Source organism: Lonchura striata, chromosome 3 (genome assembly GCF_050655825.1).
Source record: "Lonchura striata isolate lonStrDom1 chromosome 3, ASM5065582v1, whole genome shotgun sequence".
In the NCBI taxonomy this organism is placed as follows: domain Eukaryota; kingdom Metazoa; phylum Chordata; class Aves; order Passeriformes; family Estrildidae; genus Lonchura; species Lonchura striata.
This window is the reverse complement of record NC_140705.1, coordinates 45723989-45750896: the sequence shown is the minus strand read 5'-3', so window position 1 is coordinate 45750896 and position 26908 is coordinate 45723989. Positions and strand designations below refer to the sequence as shown.

Sequence of the window (26908 nt, the reverse complement as noted above, 5' to 3'; positions counted from 1 at the left end):
TCCTGGAGCAACTGGACACAAAAGGTGGTCTGTATATGAGAGAAACAATTTGGCAATGAGTGTTTGTTACTTTGTATGAGGACAGCAAGGCAAAATCAGCTGTGATCTCAAACTTCTGGACACATGAAGAGTTTAAAGAATTCAGTTCAAATCAAGATATTTCAAGTGTCCAAAGAGAGGATTTTGAGTTTACCATTAAAATAGCATTAAAACTTTTAAAAAAGAGGTAACACACTTTGCAATTTACTCTTTGAATTTTTCACTCCATCTGCTATCAGAATAGTTTGTACTACACCAGAGTACATGAAGTAGTGTGCTGTTAGAGACAGATACAAAAAAAATAACAATGAAACTCAGACCTTTCAACCTGCCAGTATTGCACAGACCTGAGGAAGACTGCCTTGCTCTCATCCTTCATGGTCACCATAGTTTGCACCTGAGCATACCTGCTACCTTTTTTTTTTTTTTCCATTTACTTTTACTTCTAAAAAAACCCACAGGAAACCTTTGGTTTATTCTTGTTTGTTTCTGTTCTTTCTGTACCTATATTATTTGTCTTCAGTACTTATTTGACAAACATATCTAAAATATGCTTTCAATAGCAATTACAAGTAGGAAATGATTTATTTCTTTTCCCACCACCACCCTCAATGTCCAAAGTGCATGATCTAACCAAGAATAAATGCTTCTAGGTCAACATCAAGGAATACTGGAAAAGAAATGGGTGCACAGGATAATGACAGAAATGGGAAAACAGAAGTAAGATAAAGGGGGAAAATTTCACTAACCTGGGCAGTCAAACTGCAGCAGATGTTGAGATCTGAAGGGAGATAAATGCAAAGATTAGAAAAGCAAGTAAAGCACAGGGAACCACTGAAGATTCTGGGTCTCAGAGATATGTGCTGTGAAAAGTGCTTAATAATTACATCAGACCTTTACAAAACCACTGTCTTGTTAGTCTTCCATTGAAGAAAGAAACATGATAGATTAAGTGGATGAGAAAGGTAATAGTGCTAAAACTGACAGCTATACCTAGTTTTAGCTTTTTTATAACACCTACAGTGTAGAGAAATTTGTTTGACACAGTTATGGTTAGTACTGGACATAATTTAAAGGATACTTTCCTACCATTACAAGACTAACTGCAGATTCTGGGAAATAAAAGACACGGTAGACCAGACAACTGACTGATGTAGGAGATCTGAAGAAATGAAGAGGTTTCTTGAACAGCAGCCCATAAAAACAAGTGAATGGAGTGATGGAGACTGGTTTCTTCCAGTTTGAGTCCAGAAACACCCACTGGATATTCAGCATTATTTTACACAACATTCTAGAGGTAGCAAATTTACGACATAATACAAGTGATTCACAAAACAGACAGTACTTACCTTACAAGAATTGATGTGTTATTGCCTTACAAAATGTCTTATGTGTATGCACTTTACTGTGGATATGCAGAGTTTGTACATTAGAGATTTTTGGTTACTAAAGTCCTTAGAGTACACACCAGACTCTTCACCATGTTCTGCCCTCAGACAGAGGAAAACATTTATCTCTGTGCTTCCATTTGTCTTCACCGTGAAATCCAGGGGTGTTAAGAATTAAAAGGAGGAGAGAGGTGTAGGATTATGACTTTACACACAATGCAAAACTTGAACAGCTTCACATACTGCAAGGTAAATCCTTTCTACTATAGCTCCTTGGGCAAGTCTCCCACTGCAGAGAACACAGAGCCACTGCCACTGTCTGTGGACAAGGGGAGAAGCAAAAACACTCATTTCTCAAATGAGGAGATGTCATTTAGAGATGTCATATCTAACAACACTTAGGGAGCACAACATCAGTGTGTTTCCCCCTCAAGGGAGGCTTGAAGAGTTACAGAAATATTTGTAATAAAAGTTATGGATGATGACTGAGGTCTTGCTGGGCAGGACATCAAAAACTGCAGTGAGATTCATCCTATCATAGCTTATCCCAGTAGCTCAGATCTGCCTGAACAGTCCTAGGTGGTTTCTATACCCCCTTTATATTTTTCCAGTATAATTCTTCCTAACGACCCAAAGCTTTTGCCTGAGGAGGGAGCAGTTTACAAGTGAAAAATGTCAATTTTTCTTAACAGGCAAAATAGATAAAATGTGTTGTCCTGAGTAAGTTTTAGAAACTTCCAGAGTATATGGAAGTAAATACAGCTTTCGAATTACAAAGCAAGATTTTCAGACACGTTCCTATGAAAGCTGTAACTACAGACGATCTCACAAGAACTTGGCTCTTCATTTTTCCAAGCTGATTGCACAAGACAACCGTTTTTATTGGCACATATTTTAGGGAGCAAAGGTTCAAAACACACTGAATTTGCACAGCAGAATCTGATCTCTCATTAACAAAAACAAGGCACATCACTGAAAGAGAATGAGAAATGGGCAGCCATTTAGCCAAAATAGGTGGCTCATAAAGAACAGGGCTGAAGGCCGAGTCATCCTTAAGGCTCGATTTAAAAAGGTACTCCAAGATGCTAAAGTAGCTGTAGAACAGTTAAATCACACAAAAGACACAGAACTTGCACTACAGATCAGAGGGCAGGGGGAGAGGAATCAAATCTGGCAAAAAAGTCTTCATCAGCTCTAATCTGTATCAGCAAGTCCTCCTGTTAATTATGTTTCTAAAGCAAAAAAGACTACTTTGCTTATCTAAAGAGCAGGAACAAAATGAATGTTCCAGCAAATGATAGGAAACAGACCAGCAGTGAGCACTGTCTTTTTGTCCAAGGACAGACATTGTGGGCATTAGCACTAGACTCAGCAACTTCAAAGTGACAAACACAAAATTTGGAGACAGATACAACCACCCAGAGGACAGACTAATATTTATCCAAGTTGTCTGATTTTGTGATGCAGCCAAGAAAATGAATTTGTTTATATGCATGAAAAAGTTCTTTTGACTAACATGTACTACTCTACAGCAACTCTAACCAGCTTCATGACTCTACTGTGAATAAAACTGCTTGGAAGCGTCTTTTCTTTTCATTCTGAGAATGAATTTTCTTTTCCAAGAATCTTGGAGCAGAGTCCAAGGTGACGATTTGTTTCTCAGCAGAAGTATCTACCTAATTTTTCCCTAAGCATTAGGTCTGCACACTCACTTTCCTGTTCTCTGGAGGTCTAGATAAGACTATTCCTGGCACATGTAGATTTCAGAGAGGCAATGAAGCACTGAATCTTCAGCATCTATGGAGGACATTAAATCCAGTACTTGTTTGCCTACCAAGACAGATTGCCCTAAGCAAGTTGTTGGAAAAAATGGTCGGACACAAGCCATTTTTTCATCTCTTAAACATGAAGCAAACACACAGAACACATACACTCCACATAGCTACTGCTAACCAAAAATATCTACATATGCAAGTATGTACCCCTTGTGGAACATAAGCATGAATAAGCATCAAAAGGAAAAGTCAGATCTACACAGTAAATAAACAGGCAGCAAAGCAAGGTGAGAAATACTGAAATATTTTCCCTGAGCTACTCTGAAGTTTTAAGAGGACAGGTAGTATTCATTTCAATTAATCAATAGATCAATTAATGGATAGCTTTGTATATAAGCCTGCAGCACATTTAAACCACAAGCCTAATTTTCAAACATATCTAGTCATTCTTTAGGAGTATTTTCTTCATAACAAATATTTAAACTTGGAAAGGTAAACTCTATCAAGACACATTTTTATTGCATTATCTACTATCCAGTTGCTTTTTTAAAAAGTACATAAATATGTGTACTTTTTTTTTCAACTACTTGGTTGTTAAATTCAGGTTTTCATCCTGCAAGGTGTCAAATACTATAAATAAGGCAGGACCCATCATTAGCAAGAGGCATTTAATAAAAGTAACTGCTAAATCAAACCATACTTGTAAACACCCAAAGATAAATTGCTACAGGACTGAACCACTGCACTGAAAGTATTAAGATGATATTACCAGTCCCAGCAGTACTCCTTATAGTAGCTGAATATTGCTATATCAAAATAACACAATACTGGGCCCCTTTTTGTGTCATAATTATTATTTTCCTAAATTCATACTGAAACCTGGCAATGACTTCAGTCACTGCTTAGAGAACACCAGGCAGTGACAACATCCATTTTAAGCAGTATTTCTTTTCACTCAGCTAAATAAAGCACAAAAGGCAGCCACATCTTGTAAGCTACCGAGCATGTGACCTTGTATCAAATTTTAACAGAAATGACCTAACAAGCTCCTCAGAATTAAGAATGCATGATCCTGATTGAGTAAATATTTTTTAAGGGTAAGAGAACAACACCAAGACCTTAACATCAGACTGCCGAAAAAAAGAGGTTCTCTGTTTATTATCAAAACAAGCACAGGAAAAGTGGCACAGAGATTAGGTATACTTTCTCTCAAATATACTTCATTTCCTTGTGAGACGGTCCTTAGTAAAAACACTTGGAATGAGCATTTTCCACTGATTCTAAAGATTGCTGTTATGAATTCACAATTTAAACCAAAATAGACTAAGCAAGGATTTTACTTGTCTGTCTGCCTATTTTAGAGAGGCACCAAAAAAAATAAAATCTCAGTCACTAATTTGGACTGATTTTAAAACAGAGGAATAACAACCATTTGATTTAGTAATCTTATGACTTATCAGTTAGTTCTTCAACAATCTCAATTAATGCTGAAAGTATATAATAAACTTAGGTCAAAACTTATTTATAGTCTTCATCTCAACCCAATTCCCAAGATACATGTAATGGAACACCTATCAATGGAATTTGACACCAATTAAATGGGGATAAGAAAAGCTCTCCCTTTTGGTTCTCCCCAGCAAGAGCCAAAAGGAATCTGATGCCTACCAGTCAGGATTCATGTCAAGGAGCTGGCAAGAGTTACCAGCTCCTACCTAGTATGCCATATAATCAGTTTGTTAGTGCATTTAATTTTAAATTAGAGCCTACTTAATGAGCAGGTTGTTTCTTTGGTTTTAACAGCTTTTACTTCACATGGCAAATACAGTGCAAAGAGTTCAATTTGCAAAGACTTGGCTAGTTTTGTTACTTCAAAGCCCAAAAAAGTTTTTACTTCTTTTTTACTACAGGGGTCACAGCATGTATTCTCCTTTCCAACAGGCTTCAGAAAATGCAAGAGGCACGAACAGAGACCAGGGATGGCACAGAAGCACAGAGAGACCCTGGCTGGAACCTCAGGAGCTCCTGAGCAGTGCCAGGCTGGCAGACAGGGACTCCAGACCGTGACTGCAGCACACCCAGGCAGCAGCACCCAGCCACTATGGGCCAAGCAGCGACACACAAGGACCCCAGACTGCCACGGTGCCATCTGTGCTTCATGACTTGGTCAAACATAGCCATTCTGGCAGAAGCTGTCTTTCCAGGTGGGAAAACTGGGGCTTGGTGAGTACAGGTACCAGGTCAGAGGCCATGACATTTACTGTGTTAGTATTTTTTTATTAGGGCACTTGTAACCAGCATACGTCTCTAGCAGTCTGGCTGGTGTCAGCCACACCTAACACCAGGAAAAATTCAAGAATTTTAATATAACAAAAACTGTCACTTGTCTAAAGATCACATCCCTTTTCCAGTTTTAAAAATACAATAAACAGTGAAATAATAGTAACTTTCATTTTCAAAAGCTGAGGACACTAGTCTCTGGTTTGGTAGATCTACCAGTGAAAAACCTTATTTTTTTCTTATAGCCTTTGACTTACTTGTAAGTACACACTTTTGTGTACTTCTGGGAGTACACAAAGTGTGGCATTTTTATCAAAAGCAGACAAAAACTAGGATAAAAAACATCCAGAGCTATCTACTTGAGCTGAAGTATCTGTGCTGAAGGGCACAATCCATGCTGTGCCTTCATAAACACCGATTTATTCAGATCCACAGGAACTTTAAGTAAAATTGAATATTTATATAAAAGTAAATTAAAATGAAAACTTGTGGGTTTCAGGGAGGGGTTTTGACAAGAACTATTCAGTCCAAGTTTTACTAAGAGCTGAAGCTTCCCCTCTCAAAGGAGGCATACAAAGCCTCTGTCTGTCAACCACTGAAGATTTTTTTTTACAGGAGTAAAGATATTTATTACCATTAATTTCACTGTTCTATCATGGGTGAATAATAAATATTAAAATGACCCTTCTGTTTTCATAGTGAGTTCTACTAGCTCAAGCTCTATCAAATACTCTTAATATGAGGATGTGTAATGGTCTCAAAGCAGCATCTCATTGGAGACTGTGAGCTTTTCCCCACTTTCCCTTCTAAGCATTTTGGTTTACACCACTTCAGTTAAGAGAGCACCACCAGTAAGCTCTTCAAGAATAATTCACCATTTAAGCTGTGCAATGTGCATTAGCCAGCCTGATACAAATCAATGCATCTCCCAGTTGCATCTGAATTTCTTAGTTTAGTAGTATGCTACAGGAAAAAAAAACAAAACTGCTAGGGAAACAACTCTAGCACATGTACAGGAAATGGCTAATTGACATCTTCCCCATCCCCCAGAAGCCAAAGCTCCATCAGCTGCTGTAGACAGCAATAAAACACAGTTCACCTGGCAGCTGGGAGGAACAGGGTAAGAGGAGCAGTTACATGAATGCTAAACTAGTAAACTAGAAGGCTGAAGTTTGAGAGACAGAAAAATCCATGTATTTTGTTTTCAATAAACCTAAAACATCAATACAATAGATCCTAAAAATTGACACTTTAACAAATCTCAATACATAGGAACAAAATTTACACTTCCAATATTTCCTGTCATTTACTCCTTTGATACTGCACCTAAAACACCTAAGTGGCATTGGCAATGTATGCATCTGAGTACCAAAATAAAGAATTCTCTTTGGAATAGTATAGTATATTTTTCAAATCTCTCTTTTCATTGGTCTCAATGCAAGGTTTAAAATACTTTAACAAAGAACAAAGATTTCAACTGACTTAACTAGTACTTCTGATTAAAGCACTCTTTTAATAAGACAATATCCAAATTAATTTTGTGTTTCTCCCCAACACAACTTGCAATTTAAATCTGGCTTCCGATCACCAATTGTTTCTTAATCAATAACACAAAGGCAAGTATGTATAGTTTCCAAACACATCACACCTAGGAAGAAATGTGCACTTACCAAGTGAACATAAGGCACAAAGTATCCAAAAAGTGCAGCTGGAATCCCTAAAGCCCAGATTCGGTAACTGAGAACTTTGAAAACTGAGAAGTTGCAAATCTTTTTCGCAGGAGGTAATTTGAATTTTCCCTTCTTTCCTCCCTCCTTGTCTTTGGTGTTGGGAACAAGAGGTTTGTATGTAAATCCAGCCAGGAACAGAACAAACATAAGGATGCAAAGGACCCTCAAGGTGTTGAACAGGTTGACAGAGTCGATGAGGACCTTCAGGAGGAAGGGCAGTGACACTGTGAACAAGCTGCTGCCCGCGGTGACAATGCCATTCACGAGTCCAAGGCGCTTCTTGAAGTAGTGCCCGAGAATGACCAGGGATGGCTGGTAGGCAAACGAGCAGCCACAGGCAAACAGGATCCCATAGGTGAAATACAGAGGTTCAATGGTGCTGTACCAAAAGAAAAGAACAAATCATTAGTGGTTGGTAAGGCAGTGGATGTGACAACAAAACAGTTTCACAATCAATCAATCAATATAAGTCACTACTGTAAATAAGAGTTTGTATATACTCATAGTTGAATAGCACTGTATAAGATTAATTCAGCAACTATTCTATCTCCTTCCACTGAAAAATTTCAAAGAATTCACTGAACAGGTAAAAAAAGAAAACTTACACTCAATTATAAATACATCAAATAGTGTGGCTCAAAAAAGTTTTAAAAATCCTTGTCAGGGCAAATAAGCAAAATGTAAGTTCAGCCATTGCTGGGTTTTTGGATTTTTTTTTCTCCCAAAGAAAATGGTACTGTTTTGATTTCTACATTTCTTCACTGTGCTAGGAGTTCAAATGTAATACTGAACTCTCCTCATGAACCCAGAAAAATCAAATAAGCAATTTGTTAAGAAAATAAGGTAACAAATGTGGCAAACATCATTAATACTGAAAAATATAATATTTAAATACTGATTACAAAAATTTCATAATGTAATATGTTAGTAAATTTTAGACTCTTTAGGTATTAACTTTTTTTTGACAAATAGTCTCCTTTAGAATAAATATTTTAAATTCAGTGTTTTGATACATATATTGAATATGCTAAGAAAGAACTAAAAAAATTCTTAATAAGGAATTCATTTCATCTTATAGTAAGGTGGGCCTTCATCATAAAGTTCACTACTATTACCATTTACTCAACAAGTGAAATAAAGCAAAGAAATTGTAATTGGTCACAAACATGTGACATCAATAAAAAGTACTTGTGCAAGATTTAAAAGATGTTAAAAGTATGAAGTAACAGCATTAGTATAATTAGTGCAATTAATTATAATTATTAATCAGTATAATTAGTGTTGTAGTATTAGTTAGTGAAAGAAACATTTTTTAACATTTAGATGGAGGCAGGATGCAAGCAATTTTATGTGAGCTTTCTGAGGTGGCACATGAGAGTTTATATAATTTTTTAATGCTGTGTTTACAATGAACACTCATCCCTTGTTTTATCAGTTACCATCTACATTTATAGCACTTCTGGAAAACACTAATATTTTTAATGTTTAACTTTTTTTAAAAAGTATGAATGCTTTATGTAGTGCTGCAATCTGCCAGAACCCCTGTGTAATAAAATAGATTCCACAAACGTCCTATGCAATTAAAGAACTTCTCAGAAAAGAGTATTTGGCTAACCAAGATCTAACCCCAGGAATTCTAAATTCTAAAAATAATTATTTGTGTAACATAGTATTGTCACTTTTTATATTAAACTATCAATTTCTGAAACGGATGATACACAACATAAGCTAGCAGAAACAACATAAGGGGGACTTATTACCTTTATTAATGGAAATTAACCAGGAGATATAAAACCAGAAGTTACAAAATGAGAGGAGCAACATCATACAGTGAAGACAGTGAACTTGTGCTTCCATATGTAAATTCACTCAAAGAGTCTGCAGCATACCATGCATATTAAAATACTGTCCTGCATTATAAACATCTCAATTTCCTAAGACATAGGATTTATATTAAGAAATTAGTGCAATGCAAAAGCAGTAGATCATAGTGACATTTGTCTGCTTTACAATATTTTACTTGTAGAACACTGACTTCTCTATCTGAACTATACTCCTTTAATGAAATGATAACATCACGGTCATAAATCACTTTAGTGTGAGTAACATAATGAAACACCAAGTATGCACATCAACCTGGCATGTACTCTTACAAAAATTCACCTCTGAAAGTGCTCTTCAAAGTTTAGTTAAGCTGAAATATTTGCAAAGTCTTTACAAAACAACTTGCTCTTGCATGTCTCTTCTGTGCCCTTGTTACAGTGGGTATCAAACACAAGAATGATCTTTATCTAGACTAGGGTGGTTTAGTATTCATCACTCAACATACTACTGGGAAGCAAGGCAGAAGAAAGATTTTTCCAAGACATCCTTTAGTTTTTATCTCACATTTCGTAAGAAGCTTCTTAAAACATATCAAGAAGTGGGGGGTTTACTTGTTTGTTTAATAAAATGAATTGTGCCAAATATGTGCACCAGGATTAACCATTCAAATCACAGCAGCTCACATCCATCTGATTCAGAGTACAAGCACAGAAAAGACATTTTCACAAGCTTTTTGCCTGTGTAAATACATTTACACCTAAGTGGAAAGATCTTCTGAATGTAGCTTGATTGTTCCTATGTTTATTCTGCTAAGGGTGCGGAGGAAAAAATCGTCTGAGAACTAGAGGTAACTTAATTATTTTCCTGCTACTCTTTACACCCTGCCTTTACTAACCCATTTCTGACAGTGACTAAACTAAGTAATTTCCTGTTTCCTCATCTTCTACAGGGTACATGCAACAAATCAGTTGCTCTTGAATTTCTTAAGATTTACTCTGACGAAGTTACATGCAAATGAAAAAGTGAAAAGAAACATACAAATTAATTGTAAACTAGAAGAAAAAAACCAAAACAAATCAGCTTTAAATATACTCAATATATGAAGGTTTTCTCTATCTCCGTGTTTGGCAATTGGACCAGCAAGAACAGAAGAAAATATCCAATCTCACTAGAATTTCAACAGCTTCCTACTGTGTTTTTATCACCACTAAAACTGTTTCAAAAGGAAATTACAGGGACAGAGCAGGAAGGGAAGACAGCAACAATGTTTATGTACCTGTTAAAAAAAATGTATATCAAGTAAATATATAAGTTTATCCTAGACAATGCTGTTGATCTTATAGCACTAGTCTTACTGTTGATATATTTATACATAGTGGTGCTTGTTAAATAATGTTATTTATAAACATGTTTTTAAAAATACTTTTGAAGCTGAAAGTTCATAAGTCATAATTTGACAGACAAAACCAAACCCAAATAAATCAAGTTTCCTAAAGATAATATAAAGTAGCACTGTTTAAGCCTTCTGTGGATTAGATCAACATTACAACACTAAAGAAACTGATAAAATACTTTGAAAGTTATGAATTTAAGTTTTTTACCTTACAAAAGAACTTGAAAGGAGTCCAACAAGCCCTACTGCAGCTCCAATAACAGCTACTTTTCGACAACCAAACAGGTCTGTGAATATGCTGACTATTGGGGAGCAGAAGAAGACCATTCCCATAGAAAGAGAGCTCACCCATGCTGCAAAATAAAAAAAAATAAAAAAGACAACATTTTAGAAACCAAGTGATTTCAGCTTTCAGTTAATATTTGTTTTCACCTAGGATTTTACGTTGCTGAACTAAAGCTGGGTAGCAACTGGGTAACTATTTTAAAAACATGTAATTACATCTTAAAATGTATTTACTTAGCATGTTAAAAAAAAGCCTAAAAATTTACATAATCAACTAATTTAGATTTCATCAGCTCAAAGAATCCAATTAACTTTTTTGTAGCTATAACTTCTACTTTTTTGTTTATAAACACACAGATATTTGTCTAGTAACTAACCTAATATTCAAACTGATGCCTAGGCCATTAAAGATGACTACCTTTGAGGATCCATATCCATTCTGACATAAGTTAGTTCATTTCACCTGACTTAATGCTGGACCTGAACAGGTACAGGTACATTTGCTGAGAAAAGATTAATAATTTTAAAACTTCATTACTAGATGTAGATTATACTGAACATCAATAATGAGTAATCAATAGGCTTTCAGACTGTAATACAAACATTAGGAATGTGATTTTACTTTAGACTAAACAAACTTGAGTTAGTAAACTTCTATCCATAATGTCACTACTTTTGACACTACCTGAGCTTTACAGACATTGTGAAAACTGGACTTGGTTTATTAGATAATTCAGATCCAATTCAGGTGAGTTCACTATAGTTTCAGCCTCAAGTGGGTTTTTTTAGCACAACTAATAGTCACAACTAATATTTTTCATATGTATAGTAGCATATATATTGGAAATGTCCCAGCCTATATGGGAGAAAAAAAAAAAAAAAAAAAAAAAAAAAAAACAAAAACCACAAACGGTCTGAAGGTCTGAACAGGAAGTGGGAAAAGCTGCTAATTCAAAACTAATTAATTGGAAAAAAATACTTTCATTTCATTTCTAATTGTACAGAAGACAGGACAATTCTTTCAATCGGAAAGAGTTTTAAAATGTGTAATTGAAATTTTGTTTAGAATATTTTTCCTAAAAACATAGCTAACAATTGTTATTCAGTGATGAACGCAAATAAAATTATCTGGAAAAGCATATAACCACAGGACTAAATGAAGTATATCTGCAAGAAGATCTATCACTACCAAGGCTTAGGAGATATGCAGTTGAAGTGCCAATGAACCCTCCACATTGTCTAAAACCTCATCATGCAAGGCACTAAAGACAGCAAAAGAAGCCAACAAGCAAAAACTCATTTCTTCCAGGAGTTTACAAGTATATGAAAGACAAGAGAATAGATAGCTAGAGATAACCAGAAATGAGTACAAGTAACAAAACCTTTATTTTAGGGCAAACAATGCTTTCAACAAACCATGGCCTGTTTGGGGAAGGGAGGGAGGGAGGGATGAGTGTTACTGGGATTTTTTGATCATGTGACAAAATAATAGAGTTTCAAGACACAATCTAAAGAGTGAGGTGCTTTTATGGCCATTTCCTGTGTAGGACTACCCCATACATGATAGCCCTGCCAGCCTTGCACCTCTGCAGCAAAACCTCAAGCTGTATGAAGGGACAGCATAAGACAGTAGGTAGAGCAAAGATCCTCTGACACTGCTTGAATGGCAAAGACCAAGTTAATGAAAGGTCTAGTCCTTCCCTGCATTTGAGGAATGCTCAAGAGCACCTTGGGTGTGGCAGGACATAACTCCTCTGATATCTGTCCCCTAAAGGCTACTGATGGGACAAGACATTATACAAACCAGTTTGTAAACAGGATTCTGAAGGAGGAGATGCTCTCATACAGCCAGTTACAAAGCTTCTAAGAAGTCCAACTTCTACAAGACTCCTCATCCTTTTACTTATCTTTCCCAGAGTGAATCTGCAGTTTTACTGTCCAAAGGAAACTGCAAACAGCAGGGACAGGATCTCCATTTCAGCCTGTCACCTTCCCAAATAAATGGTGGCTACACCACCATGAACCATCCTCAGCACCTCTGCATGATTTGCAGGACAGCACGAAGAAACAGAGTCCCCCTCCTGCAAGGTCAAGAGGCAGCCAAGTCTTGAGAAGCATGCATCACAAGTTTCAAGTGGTATGAAGTTACCAAGGAATGGTTGAACCACCTGCCACCTTCCTGGCCAGGTACAAAAAGATAAAAAGGCAACAGATAAGAAACAAGCCCACCAGATATGACTGATTTTGAGAATCCAATCTCACATGGACCCTATTCATGGAGACAAAACAGGCAAAGAAAGGTGACATATGAAAACTAAGCTTCAGTAGTGTGCATAAAGTAACAGACTAAATTAATTTACAGCTACAGGCTGTGATTTTATTTCCATTCTCCTTAGTGAAGTCAAGGTTTACAGTGTCTTTTAATGGCCTAGACAGCTAATAAAATAATTGGAATATAAAAAGCTCAAGTGAAGACATTCAGCTCAAAACATTGGTTTTGTCTCTTTATGCTTCCAGGTACCCATGAAAAAACAATGCCTTTTTTATAATTTGATTCTCTCTTCTTATTATTACAATAATAACAGGGCAGAGCCTAAAAGAGAAGGTTTCCACTGGCTTTCAACACAACAGACAGTTAAGATAAATGATGATGCCTTATCTGAAGCATTTCAGAATGGAATGGTCATGTGGGAGTAAGTCCCACTGCAAAAGTGGGAGACCATGCTGCAACCTAATGAAAACTGGAGCCCTTTAAATTATTACTTCAGGTTAGTAGGTTGCTCTCATTAGCCTACAGAAATGTAATTTAGAGATATGGTTGGCATGTCTTGTATGAACAACTTTATTATTTATTGAAAAGAATATTCTTGAAGTTAAAATTCACATCTATACATAGATCGAGAAAATGTACTGCCGTTCTTCCTTTGTGAAGAAACCTTACACCAAAAATAAACAGAACAGTACATGAGTAAATATTTAAATTCCCTAATGCAAATAATTATTGCTGTGATATCTTCATTTTATAAAGAAATTTGTTTCTTTAAAATACATTCAATAGATCCAAGTAATTTTTGATCTCACTTTATTTAAGTAAGTTTTCAAGCACACTTTCTCATGCAGTATGAAAAATGTATATTGAATTGACTTCCACATTTTTTCAAACAGATTTTACAACTGTCCTAAGTAATACAAGAAATTACAAGTGTAGCTTGCCAGAATACTGAGAGCTCTCTAGAGCAGTTATTACATATTAATTAAAGTATTTCTCCTGCAGGCTACTGGCTGCCTTCCTGGCACAAGCTGGCCATATTCCAGAGCTGCTAATTCAGATACTAATACAGCACCTAATTGCTACATATAACTGCATTCATATTCATACACAAAACATTTTGATTACTATAAAAAAACCTTTTTCTACTTTAAGGACTTAAATATTCCTTAAGGCACAGAAAATTAAGAATTAGCTCCTCAAAATATATAATTTTTTGTAGACTTAACAATTCCCAGGCTTCCCTAGAAGATGGAATAGTAGTCATCCTTAAGATAAAAGTATCAGACCAGAGAGCAACTGTTCTGTGCCACTGAAACACCTAATGGATGACAAAAAACTCAAAACTTTTTTACATGTAAGTCACAGCTACATGTTCTTCCCCAATCAGTTCACTGAAAACCTCAACATATATTCTGATATTTCTTTAATTATTTCTTGTGTTCAAAAGTCTACAGCAATGCAACTATATCACACACTCCAAAAATATGCTACTGTTCTACCATGACTCATTAAAAATTAAACCTTATTTTAAATAGTGCCTTTACTATAAATATAGCATCTAATATCTGAGCATTCTCAGAATTATGCCCATTGTCACAGATTACACAACACACATTCATCTGCCAAATTATAAACCAAGCTATTAAATTTATTAGTTCATTTTTTAGAGTCAAGCACTAGGATTTACAGGACAACAAAAACGAAAACATTATTATCATGTTCCATTGGAATGCTTGATCATGCATAAATTTAAATAAAGGCTACTTGTCCAAAACATTCTTGTTTAAAATCAAATTTTTCTAAGCATTACAGTAGGGAACTTAGCAGTTTTATCCTCAAGTGTCTTTCAAGTGGTTGGCTCAACACAGCAGTAACACCCTTCATTCTTTAACAAGCTTCAAGATTTTTTTTTTTTTAATATTTTCCCTTGAGATTGTTCTGGTTGAGAAAGGGAACAAAATGCTGCTGTCCAGAAGACAAGCAATATGAGGCAAGAAAAATAAAGGCACTTAGTAACTTCTAAAAGCTCAATAAGCTTGAATAATATTTAGCTTTCACTAAGTTATTATTTACAATTTATGCAAGCATAAGGAAGCTGTATGTATTCTCCCAGCTTCAAACCATTAATAACTGAGAGACTTCATAAGCCTATTATTATTTGTTTTTCTTTAAATATAAATTTGGACATTACTTGTTTTTCCACTGTATTTTCAATATTCTGGCAATTTCTCCTCCATGAACTGCCAAGCTTCCCTGGAACACTGGTGTATTTTCAGCATCCACAACTTCTTACAGCAAAAAACTCCATAATTTAAATATGTAATGGGTAAAAGACCTGTGTTTTATTATGGCCATTTACACACATGGATATTCTCTTCAGCAAAGCAGAAGATTGGCTACCACAAAAAGATTTGTTATGAGAATAATTTGAGAATTTGAGAGATTCTGTTCTGGAGGAAACAAAAGTAGTGTTGAAAGTTATTTCTGGAAATAATTTGCATGTCTCCAGCTAGTATTAATTAATGCTTTGCCTGTTAAATCACATTTATATGGCATTTAATTTTTAAAACAACAAGATACTTGCAATGCTGTGTAGATCAAAGATTGATTTAGCCCATAATGCTGTTTCTGACCACCACAAAGTACTTGGACAAAGACCTCTGGAAAAAGGGCTAGCATGCTTTTTCCCTACCTACATCCTCCCAATATCCAGCAATAAGCAGCTTAGAAACTGCCTAAGCAGAATGTTGCATCTAACTATTCAACAAGAACATTTAGTTCCATCAATATTACTTTGGCTTCTCTGCTTTTGTTGTAATCAGTTACAGAACATGCTCAGGCACCAGCACCACACTAAAAGGAACTCCCCTTGGCTTTGAACTTACTCATATATAATTCCTCCACTATAAGAAACAAGAATTAGTCATCCCTGCTGAGGTTCCTCTTGAAACCCATGATTTTATATGCCCTAATCAGATCTGTTCATACTATTTTTTTCTCCAAAAGAAGCAACTTTTTGATTCAGTCTGTCTTTGTACAGAAGATGTACTTTGCCCCTTTATATTGAGTACATCCCACTGTTTCTGAGACCAGGTAGCCAGTGCAGCATTTAATAATAAGTTTCTGTGCTAACAATTTATTGCCCAGACTCTATGTTTTAACTATACTTCATTTTATCCCCCCTCTTTTTGTTCTTTCTGTATTGCAGCTGCTTCAGAGTAAATGTTTATAAAACTATCCATGACCTTATTTTCCTACAAATGCTAATGATGTCTGAAGGTATAGATGCCTTTATTTTTACCACCTATTTGGATTACAATTCTCCTCATGAGACACGTACATAAACTGAATTTAATGTGCCATATTAATCACTCGGCAATAACAGAAGAACACAGCAAGTCTAGTGGTCAGCCACCAACACACTCCAGTGTGAGGACACACTAGAGTTTGAATTTGTTCAGCATGCAGAAGACATGCAGCTCAAAATGCATCTAATCGGCACCTCCACGTAGCTAATAGATGATTATTACAGATATAAAGCTATCTTCTTTTCAATCATGTACAGCAATGGGACAAAAACCCAACTGAAACTGCAACAAAGCATATTCCAATTAGATGTAATTAAAAAATCCACCATAAAGGTAGTCAAACTTTAGCAAGTGTGACCCAAAAATGTTGTGGAAATTCCTTTCTTGGGTGTATTTAAAACTTGACTGGACAACACTGAACAACCTGATCTAACTCAGAGGTCCAATGTATTTTAACTTGGCTGGCTTTGAGTGAAGGGTGTCAGACTAGGTAACGAGAGAGTCTCCTCCAACCCAAATTATTCCATATAATTTATGGAACAGGAGTGTTCTGAACCCCTGCTTCTTGAAAAACTGGATTCTAAAGATCATGTTACACAGCAGCAGTTCCTCAGAATAATAAAAAAAAAAAAAATCGGTTAGCAATACAAATTCCTTCAGGTTAAAAAAAAACCAAAAAACACCAACCTAGTCATAGTATTAAAACTGTTTTTCCCCCAAAAAAACAGGAAGGAGTTGAGGGTATCCTTGAATTCTAAACTAAATAGATCCTAACAAGCAGATCATATGAGACCTATTATTAAAATTAGAGATGTGAAATTTATTGCTTAGAACTACTGTATCTCCCTCCTGCTGATGTAATTTTTCCATCAGTATTGTATTATTCTTGTTGCCTTGTGCCCAGAAGCACTGGGTTAACCTTTGCCTAAGGTGCTCCAGATACAGTCTCTTTTATCTACTATTTTTTTTTTCCTCCAGGGAAAGCCAGCATTTCCAAAAGAGGGAACTGCTCAGCAGATGTTAGTTACCTAACAGATCAACACAACCATTAGACTCAACAAATATTCCAACATCCTTCCATGTCCTCTGAGAGCCTCTGGAAACTTCCAGCCTCCTGGAAACTGCCACCCCATTTTTATCTAACATATCACTACCCAAAGACAACATCAAATACCTTGCGCTACATGCTTCACTTACACCCGCCTGTGAAAATTGTTTCAAAACCTGCTCAGTAAATTCTCATGAATTGCAAGGAATTTCACTAGCCAAGGGTGCAAAAGGGAGAGCAAGTGGTTTCCACAGTGCTGCTCCTATTACTGAGTAATCCACAGATCCCAGAACAATATGTCAGTGGAAAAGGAAAGCAGATGTTAAAACGCATGTACAGACACACTTAGAATCCCTACTGTGAAAAGTGTACCGCTTCTTCTATCCAAGAGAGAACTGCTGATCCCATTAAAGAAAGTATGTGTTTAAGGACTAAAAATAAATTTATGACCTAATGCTGCTACAGGAAGTATCCTATACTCTGAACTCGGGTTACATGACTACAGCTTTCAGTTTGCTTACCTTCCTGTGTTTAGTTTGCAGATGTCTGAGCTGGGCTCTCCCTTAAAGCAGTACTATCAAAAAATTTTTTTGAATGCTAAATTAAATGAAAATTCTGAAATACTTAGGGCAAAAATAATTTAATGCAAGGAAATACCATCTCTTTTGGACACCAAGGCTATCTTTCATGTGCTTTGGAAATCAGAATTATCTGTAAAGGATTTAGTCAGATTTCCATAAAACACTCTGAGATCATGTTCAACACATGAAGATTTATGAACCAGGAACTAGTGGAAGTATCCAACAGGAATACAAGGCACTGGGGGATTTCCCTCCAACACTTTTTTTCTTGTCCCTGAGGAAAAAGCCTTCTATTGAATAACCTTATTACTGAAAAAATAATGGTTTTTATTATGAATCTGAATCCAATCATTAAATATTAGTCACTGAATCCCTATAAAGAGACAGACAGACACCTTATTTCCATATCACAAAGCATGAAAGCACAACCTCTGCTTTTTAATGAGATTATTATCAGGCAGTTTGAATTAGTTTATTCTGAATGAAAGACTGAAGTCCCAGATTTTGCCAATAGCTGTAAGCTTTCCTGTTCCTAGGTATAGCATCTCTTCAGTGTATTGCCACTTGACCATCCAAAATGCTACTCCGGGTTCATGTATGCCATGTTGAATTTAATGGAAGAAGGCAGAAGGAAGCATAAACTTGCCAACATGTTGTAACATTGCTGTACAAGCACGGCGTGCCTGTAGGTGTAAAAAACAAGACAAGCTCAGAATTTCTACTGAGGTAACTCCTTGTGTGCATAAGCAGCAGGAAAGCAGAACAGTAGGGAAGAAAGAGTATTCATATACTGACAAAGCATCCCACACTACTGCAACTAGCCAACTATTTAAGTACCTTCTGACTTACACTTGCTGTATTAACACAAGCTTAGGCAGAGTGTTGTAGCCTTTTTTTTTTTTCTCGTAGGCTTCCCCTTTAGCAAAAGGGATAGTAATGGTGAATACAAAGCAAGTACCATGGGAAGCTATCACAAAATTTTCTTCAAACAGGGGAGAAAATATAAACCTGAAACAGTTAAAGATGTACTTGTAGGCCAACAACTCTTACTACTAGGGAGACTGCAACTCTTCTACATATTTCAAAAAGTTAGAGAGAATAAATGCTGAAGTTAGTAGAAGCTAAAACAAAGGCTCTAAAGTAGTGTTAGACAAAATATTGCTGCTATAGATTTTGAAGTGTTAAGCCTTCAGGAACCTTTAAAGGAAGGCTAAAGTAAATGATTAACTGAAAAACATGTGCATTTGGGTTTCATAGCAAACTGAGCTTGACCTTTGACAATAAAGTCTGAAACTGCTGTGGGAGGAAGAATAAACAAGGAACAAATCAATAAGAAATGGCTGTAACCACTTGTTTTTCCATTTAGGAGCCATACAAGAATGTTTTCTGCTGAGACTCTTTTCAAACTACTATGTAATCACATTTTTAACTAACAGCCTAAAAAACTGAGCTCCAGAACTGATTTCCAGGCACATTTTTATCTTTCCTTTCCTCCCCTCAAATTAGCATTGGTTTGTTCATTCATAATTTTTTAAATTCCAAACAGTTGAAGACCAAGAATCATGTTCTGTTTTGATTTAGGATCAGTCATTTTCTGCATAAGGAAGTAGTAGCTATTAACTTCAAAGATGACACTCTGATTTTACAGAAAGATTTAATCCTAACTGCTCTCCCAACCAGCAGCTGCATACATTCCAAACATATCTGCAACCAAACATTATACAATGGTCTCATGTTTTAGAGCTATAGCATAGATTAGACCTCAAGATTCAAATTCCTAAACTCTTAATGGAGCCATCTGTCTTCTTTCTTTCCCTCACCTTACTTGCACTGGGGCAAGACCTGCAAATCAGGTTTGCTCTTTAACTGACACAGGCATTCATTTCACTTCTACAGAAGTCCTTGTGAGACCATGAAGAAAAAGCAGCACGATAAAGAAATCTTACACTTCACAAGTACATTTGGTACACTATTTGAAGTTCAGGAGGACAGACTGCCACCAAGCAACTCACAAACTAACCCTGTCTTTTCATATTAAAAGATCCTTCTGAACCAATCAGGACCCCATCACATGTCAGTAAATTCAGATTCTAACAGCTTTTCTTCCCTGTTTACATCAACATATTCTCCTTATGTTCTGTACATCCCTACAAAATAATCAAACTTTAGGTTTTTAATCCCTACTCTCAAGGCTCAAACTCTTATCTAAAAGATATTCCCATGTTACAAACTACCCTTTCCCACACTTTTCACCTCAAAGCAGTCATCAGTCAATAGGCATTTTAAGCAAGGGACAGACTTGTTACCATAGAGGAAAAGGTAGACTAACACAAAACATTATTATGCAGGCCAAATAAAACAGAAGAACAAGAAACTTTAGGGCAAATCATTTAGATACCGCAAAAATTAAGTATTTTTCAAGGCAAGATCTGATGGTTTAACTTGCACCTGCTTCAGAGGGGAATGTGTATTTGCACATAAACAACAGCGCCTATTTTGCAACACGACTTTGCAAACCAAAAACCAGACAAATGTTCAGAGCAGCATGCCTGCATTTAATATTAAAAGTGCAAACACTGAACTATACAGCAAATTTCTGTCTTTGGCATTTTAACACTGTTTTGTACTATTGTTATGTGGAAAGTATGTTTGACTTTAAAGCAAGGAACCTTCAGCTAAAGTGAGGTGACAGTTAACAAGTTCAGTATGTCTCCTTCATAAAGAAGGCTTTCTTGTTTTTCCACATAATTTTATCAATGCTATCACAAATACAATGCCAAGTCAATACAGAAGTCCAAAACTGGATTATTTTTAAGCAACACTAAGAGTTGGATATTGTTTTCACAGGCTGAAGAAAAAAGGGGATTTCCATGCATTTCATTTTCTTTTACCCACATCTCCTACTCTTTTCCCTTCAAGCACAGAAAACTTAAGTCAAACAATAGGGGCATCTTAAGTTTTTGGACCGCAAACAAATGAATTAAAGTAACCTCCCTTTCAGAGGATTAATAGTGAGAGGAAATCATTTGCATGGAAAGTTTAGTAAGAGCAGACAGCATGTGTGAAGGAATAAATCTTTATGTCAGCGCGTGCCCTTTATATCAGTTACACTCACGTGCACTCTAACCCTTGCAAAAAAGTGAACCAGCCACTATTAACCATTGACCTTGTTCTTCTCTCTCACCCCCATGCAAAATTTTCAAGTCTGCCAATATGACTCACTGGGACAATAAACTATTTCTCATTAACTTAATACCCAGCTACCCCTGCAGTTATCTGTCTGACTTCCAGCAATCCAAATGGCCAGGTTGCCATTCATCTAGAAAACTTGAACAACTTGCTACACTGCACACACAGTGAGTATTTTTATCTTAGCTAAGCAGCTGGATGTGACCTGCTGCATAGGTCAGCCTGACAGATACAGGACACGTGCAATGCAGCTTGTTGAGGTACTCAACAGATTTGGAGTTCACATCTGCACACTTTTGGTTATTATGAACAACAAAGGATTTTTTTTGGTGGAGTCTTGACATTGCAAATGTCACAGGTTGCAGTTATAATCTGGATGATATTTACAGTTAGTAAAGCACAATTTTTTTTTTAAACAAAATGCTCCCGATAAGCTGTTGAATCAAGACACCCTTCCCCAAGATAGAACATACCGTCCAAACCCTATTTTCTGCAAGATCATTAAGTCAAACCAATGGGCAGGGACTTGGGGAAAGATTTTATCTATCTTTAATGTTTGCTTTTCTTTCCAAGGAAGGTGGAAGAGAAAGTAAAGGAGAGTTTGTACACCTACTGCTGAGAAAGATAGCATGGATTGAGCACCAACCACAAAGGGACTTGCTCTTATAATGCCAGCATGCCCTGAGACTGTAAGTTATTTCTAAACATGCCACTTTCCCCCAGTTAAAAACAAGCCATAAATAAAAGTGTTTTCTTAGAACAGTGGTTCCCAAACTTCTTCCCAGGAGGTAGCAGGAGGAGTTGCAGCTGTAGATGCACACCATGCTCCCAGAGCTGGCAATGGTTTCCTGGTATCCAAAATGATTATTTCTGGCTTAAAGAACTGACTCCCTAAAATGCCATGGAGTTCTCTGGGCATACAGGCATGGCATTAAGGGAATTGGAACTACATGGTGTTTAAGCTCACTTCCAACCCAAATTATGCTACGATTCTCTGATAAAAATGTTTTGGGGTTTGTTTTTTTTTTTTCCTTAAGAAACACTACTGAGAAACATGAAAGCAAACACTCCCTAAAATCTATTTTAAAGAAGCACCACACTTATTTCAAGTTAATAACCTAGAGCTGAGAATTTCAATTTGTGGTGGATTAATCTTAGTTAGACACCAGGCACCTACCAAGCCATTCTATAACTCCCACCCTCAGCTCAGGACAGGGGAGAGAAAATAACTAAAGGCTCATGGGTTGAGATCAAGGACAGGGAGACCAAGTCACCAATTACTGTCACGGGCAAAACAGGCTCAACTTAGGGAAATTAGTTTAACTTGTTACCAATCAAATCAGATTAATAAGAAATGAAACCTAATCCTAAAATATACATTCCCCTTCTTCCTGGGTTCAATTTCATTCCCAATTTCTCTAGCTCCTCCCTTGAGTTATACAGAGATACAGAGAACAGGGATTGCAGAGTTCATCACATGTTGTCTCTGCTGCTCATTCCACCTCACACTCTTCCCCTGCTCCAGCATGGGATCCCTTCCACAGGGGACAGTCCTCCACTAACTCCTCCAGTACAAATTCTTCCCATGCCCAGCAGTTCTTCCTGAACTGTTGTGCAGACCCCTACAACATTTTTCACATATGTAAGTCCTCTTTAGCATCACAGGTTCTCTCCTTTATTGTATAGTATTACTTTCCAAAAATTGTATGGTTATGCTTAAGACATCAAATCAGCTCTCAAAATACTGAGCATTCTTACAAATTAAATACTTTGTTAAGTTTTCACATTGATAAAATCCTATCAAAGGTAAGGAGTAATAAAGCCTATATATCCCATATAATAAACAAAAAGTGTGTATAAACAATCATAACTGGAATTAATTTGTTGTATAATGCTTGTACTACATTGCTTATTCTTTGACTATGCATACACCTACTAGCAATTCGTTACCAAAACTGTGGTTAATAAAACCCAAGAACACCACAACACACACCAGTCCATCAAATTTTGGTCACGGTCACAACCTTCTGAAGATTCTTTTAAAGAAAAAAATAGTTTTGCTTGATAAAGATCACACTATCTTAGTAAAAAAACCCATGTTTTTACTGACTCTTTTGCTGTATTCTGGAAAAAATCAGAAGTCCGAAGCTCTTATTTATAAAATAAGTAGGTAAAAAACCCACAAAACTGAGCCAATCATATTGCTGGTTATTTTCCTCCCTTTTTTCACCACTGCCTTTAGCTCTTCAAGCTTCTGGATGCCTGTTTTAAAAAGACTCTTTGTACCTGCAATGAGCAAACAAATGGGCACACAGTGTCCAATATATATATATTTTTTTTTTAAGTCTTGGATTAAAACATTGTTACTTCCTTAATGTAAGCTAGTTTGGGGTTTTTTTAAGAGAAACTATAAAATTCAGTCAAGGAATCCGTTGTCTCCTTCAAATATCTGATGGGAGTTGAAAGATCTTAGGAAGTTTCAATGCCCTACTCCTTTACTGTTCACTGGAAAAACTTTTTATTTGTTGAAAAGAAGCCTAAAATCACCACTCTTCCTAGAAACTAGTAGTCTTGCTAAAAGTGGGCAAACATTAAATACTTTCTTGCAACAACACCCATTTTTCTTCTGTCAAAAACAAGAACTGGTACATAAACAGTACAGATTTTTTCCAGTTATTACGCATACATTACAGAATAGTATAACAGTTATCACAAAAGACAAGCACCCAATTATTTCTGCTGAAGGCTCAATCTCCATGCAAAAACATTTCACTCTGATATCTTAGAATCCCTAAATAGAACATTTTACATATGTTCTAATTTATTTCTATTTTTAAGTGCTTAGCTTGCTACCTAAGCACTAAGTAGCTCTGCTACTACCACCATTTTTACAATCACATTTACTTCAGTCCTATTTCCAGAACTCTATCAATTAAGGAATTACACCGACAATCTTCCACCTATGCAGTTTAATTCCATATGAGTAAGTGAACTATTATTCCCTATTTCTGATTTTAGGGGAAGAGAAGTAGTAAAAATAACATTAAGCTTAACAAAAGTGCTATTACAACAGTAACTGTCACTAGATAATGTGTGAACAGTTAGATTAACATTAATAACATGTATACACAATACATTCATTCACAGTTCATATAAAAGTTCTTACTCTTAAAATTATCTAAAAAGCTCAAGACATAGTGCTACTTCCACCATCCAGTAAATTACAGCTTCTGAGAGAAGAAAAGGGCAGAAAAAGCAATAGAACAAGAAAAAGGATGTTAAGCATATTACATGCAAGTTCCTGAGCAAAGCTTTTGATTCCTGCTGCTCATGGAGTACAGCTCTACTGAGCTTGGCCAAGGGCTGCTGCCAGCACCACAAGTGACCTTAGCAGGTCGTGTCTTCTGTCCTGCTGCTCAGTGCTGGGATATGCAACGCAAGATTGGCGGCAGGCACACAGGGGCACAGAGAGGCAGTGGCAGGACGGGGAGCCCAAAGAGCATCCTGCCCTGGCTTCCCCCAGGCCCACACCAGAAGCCTTCATCCCTGACAGCTCCAGCCTGTCTCTATGTCCCTAGGAGCACTGGGGTGAAGGCAGGCAGGAACACAAGCCACAGGCCCGGAAGAGGGGACACTCTGGCCTGTTCTCCCTGGTCTGTCCCAGGAGAGCCTGAGCCCCCACATCCAGGTGTGCCTATGCCAGGACACTTTCAGAATGGAGAGTACTGACCTAGGTCATGGGACACACTGAGGGAAAAGCATTTCAGGATTACACAATTAACTTAAGGGACATTTATGGGAGGAACCAGGGAGATGTTTAGGGGTTTTGGGAAGGAACAAGTGTGGAAAAGTAAGAATTATGAGAGGGTAAAAAGCATTGCCCATATGTAAGCAGTTTCCTGGCTGGTATAGTCATTTCACCATGCCTTGCCTCTGACCAGCACAGTCTGCTTGCTAAATTCCCATTTAAACTTCTCCTGGTCAAGGCATCTGTGTTCACATCTGAGTGTCTAAAACAAGCACTTGGAAGGATTCACACTGCAAACATGTATACATATATTACAAATACAGCTACACACACATTCACACTACCAGAATTCCATCCTGTTCAGCTAGAGAAGGGAGTAGGGTGACATCAGTAGTGCTGTGTTCATGTGAATGTTGCTATTTGAGTGCCTGTCAGTTAATTTGTGTGGCCAACTGTGCACACATATGTACATGTGGTGTGCATGTGCACATGTGTGTGATGGAGTGCCAACAGGAAATATTTTCAGCCTCAGCACTGGCCACACCAGGGACACAAAGCTGCAGCATCTTCATTGCTCTCAGGCTGTCAGATCTGGCCCGAGATCTTCCCAAACACTTAAAACTAGTGATTTAGCTAAGTTCAGCAGAGATGGCTAAACAAGACATTTCCAATTCTGAAAGTCCAGTTTTAATTCCACAATCTTAGCAAAGGAGTTTTCATGTACAGTGTCCACTTGGCAACAGTTTGTCCTCCTGAAGAGCCACTGTAACATTTACTCCCACCTACTAGAGAGTTAACTGAGGTGTCATCAGGAGCTCTGAATTGTATCAAGGGGAAAGAAGGCCTTGCACTAAAATCGTAGTGATGTCCCTGTCAGGTAAATTCACAAGTAGCTTTTATACTGATAAAAAGAGCATTATTCCATCATAAAGAAAACCTCTAGGAAGCCCTGCACTTCCTCCCAAAGACTAGCACAGCATAAGAGTTGCTAGGATAGGACACTTTCCTTGCAGCAAATGGGAGGGAGCTCAGCAGCTGTTCCAAATTTCCATGAAGTCCAAGTGTCTACACAGAAAAAAAACCAACCCAAAAACAAAACATTCCCAGGCTTTCATGCCTGATCTCTAAACAGAAATATGGAAATTTGTTGTGCAGCTCGACCTTGACAACATAGCATAATGTAAACTAGGACCAGGTAAAAGTAATTAACAACATTAATTATTAGCATGACTGCTCATGAGTAGTGTTGGAGAATTTTCAAGTAAGACTACAAACACAAGTATCAATCCAACAGACTGCACAACTAATTACTGGGAGCGCAGACAGCAAAAGGACAGCGCCTGTTTTTTAATTACTCTAAAATTATTACAAACTAAACTACAGCAGACATGTTTCTTTAGCTAAAGTGTTTCAAAGAAAAGCTGTTGACACTCAGTATCCCCCAGCCAAGCCAAAGAAAACAAATAATCAAAAGGCCTGATTGCTTTCAATTCAGGGTGCAGACTGGAGCAGAGAAAGCCCTGTGGCTTGTGCTTTATTCAGTGAAAAGCACTGGGTGCCAAAGAAGGATGAAATCAGCAGTAATGTGAGGAGCCTTTGGCAGTTCAAACCTGCCAACAACCACCCCACCAGTTCTCTAAGAATCCACCTTTAGAAGGAGGTGGCTGCTCTTCAGGGAGTTTCTTTAAGGGAAACAAGAAGCTTCACTGTACAGGGAATGCACACTCAGCCCACAAGAGAAAGTGAATCGAGAGCCTGAAACTGAGGAACTGTCAAGTGTTGAGCAGGTTTGTAAGATCTGAGGATCGGTAACTCTGCAGGTATGAACAAGACAGGAGTTGCAATACCAAAACCAAGAAAAGCATTAAGATAATAAGCTCCAACACTAAAGCTAGTGTGGCACTGGATTCTTGCCTTTCCTTTGGCACCAGCAAGGTAGAGAAAGCTAGAAAAGGGGAAGAAGGAAAACTAGGCAGATTTCTTGGGTGACAGGATAGGAGCAGAAAGATTCTAACAGACTGAAGCCCTATAAAATAATGTGTAGGAGAAGC

General features: G+C 37.0%; 1 protein-coding gene across 1 annotated transcript in view; it reads right to left on the bottom strand.

The window, feature by feature from the left end:
- Positions 1–26908, bottom strand: part of SLC16A10 (solute carrier family 16 member 10) — a 60758-nt gene that overhangs the window by 10495 nt on the left and 23355 nt on the right. The window contains exons 2-3 of the mRNA XM_021555498.3: positions 10635–10779; positions 7150–7588 (exon numbers count right to left, since the gene is read on the bottom strand). Of these exons, the coding sequence (XP_021411173.3) occupies positions 7150–7588; positions 10635–10779 (584 nt within the window). The remainder of the gene's footprint in view (positions 1–7149; positions 7589–10634; positions 10780–26908) is intronic.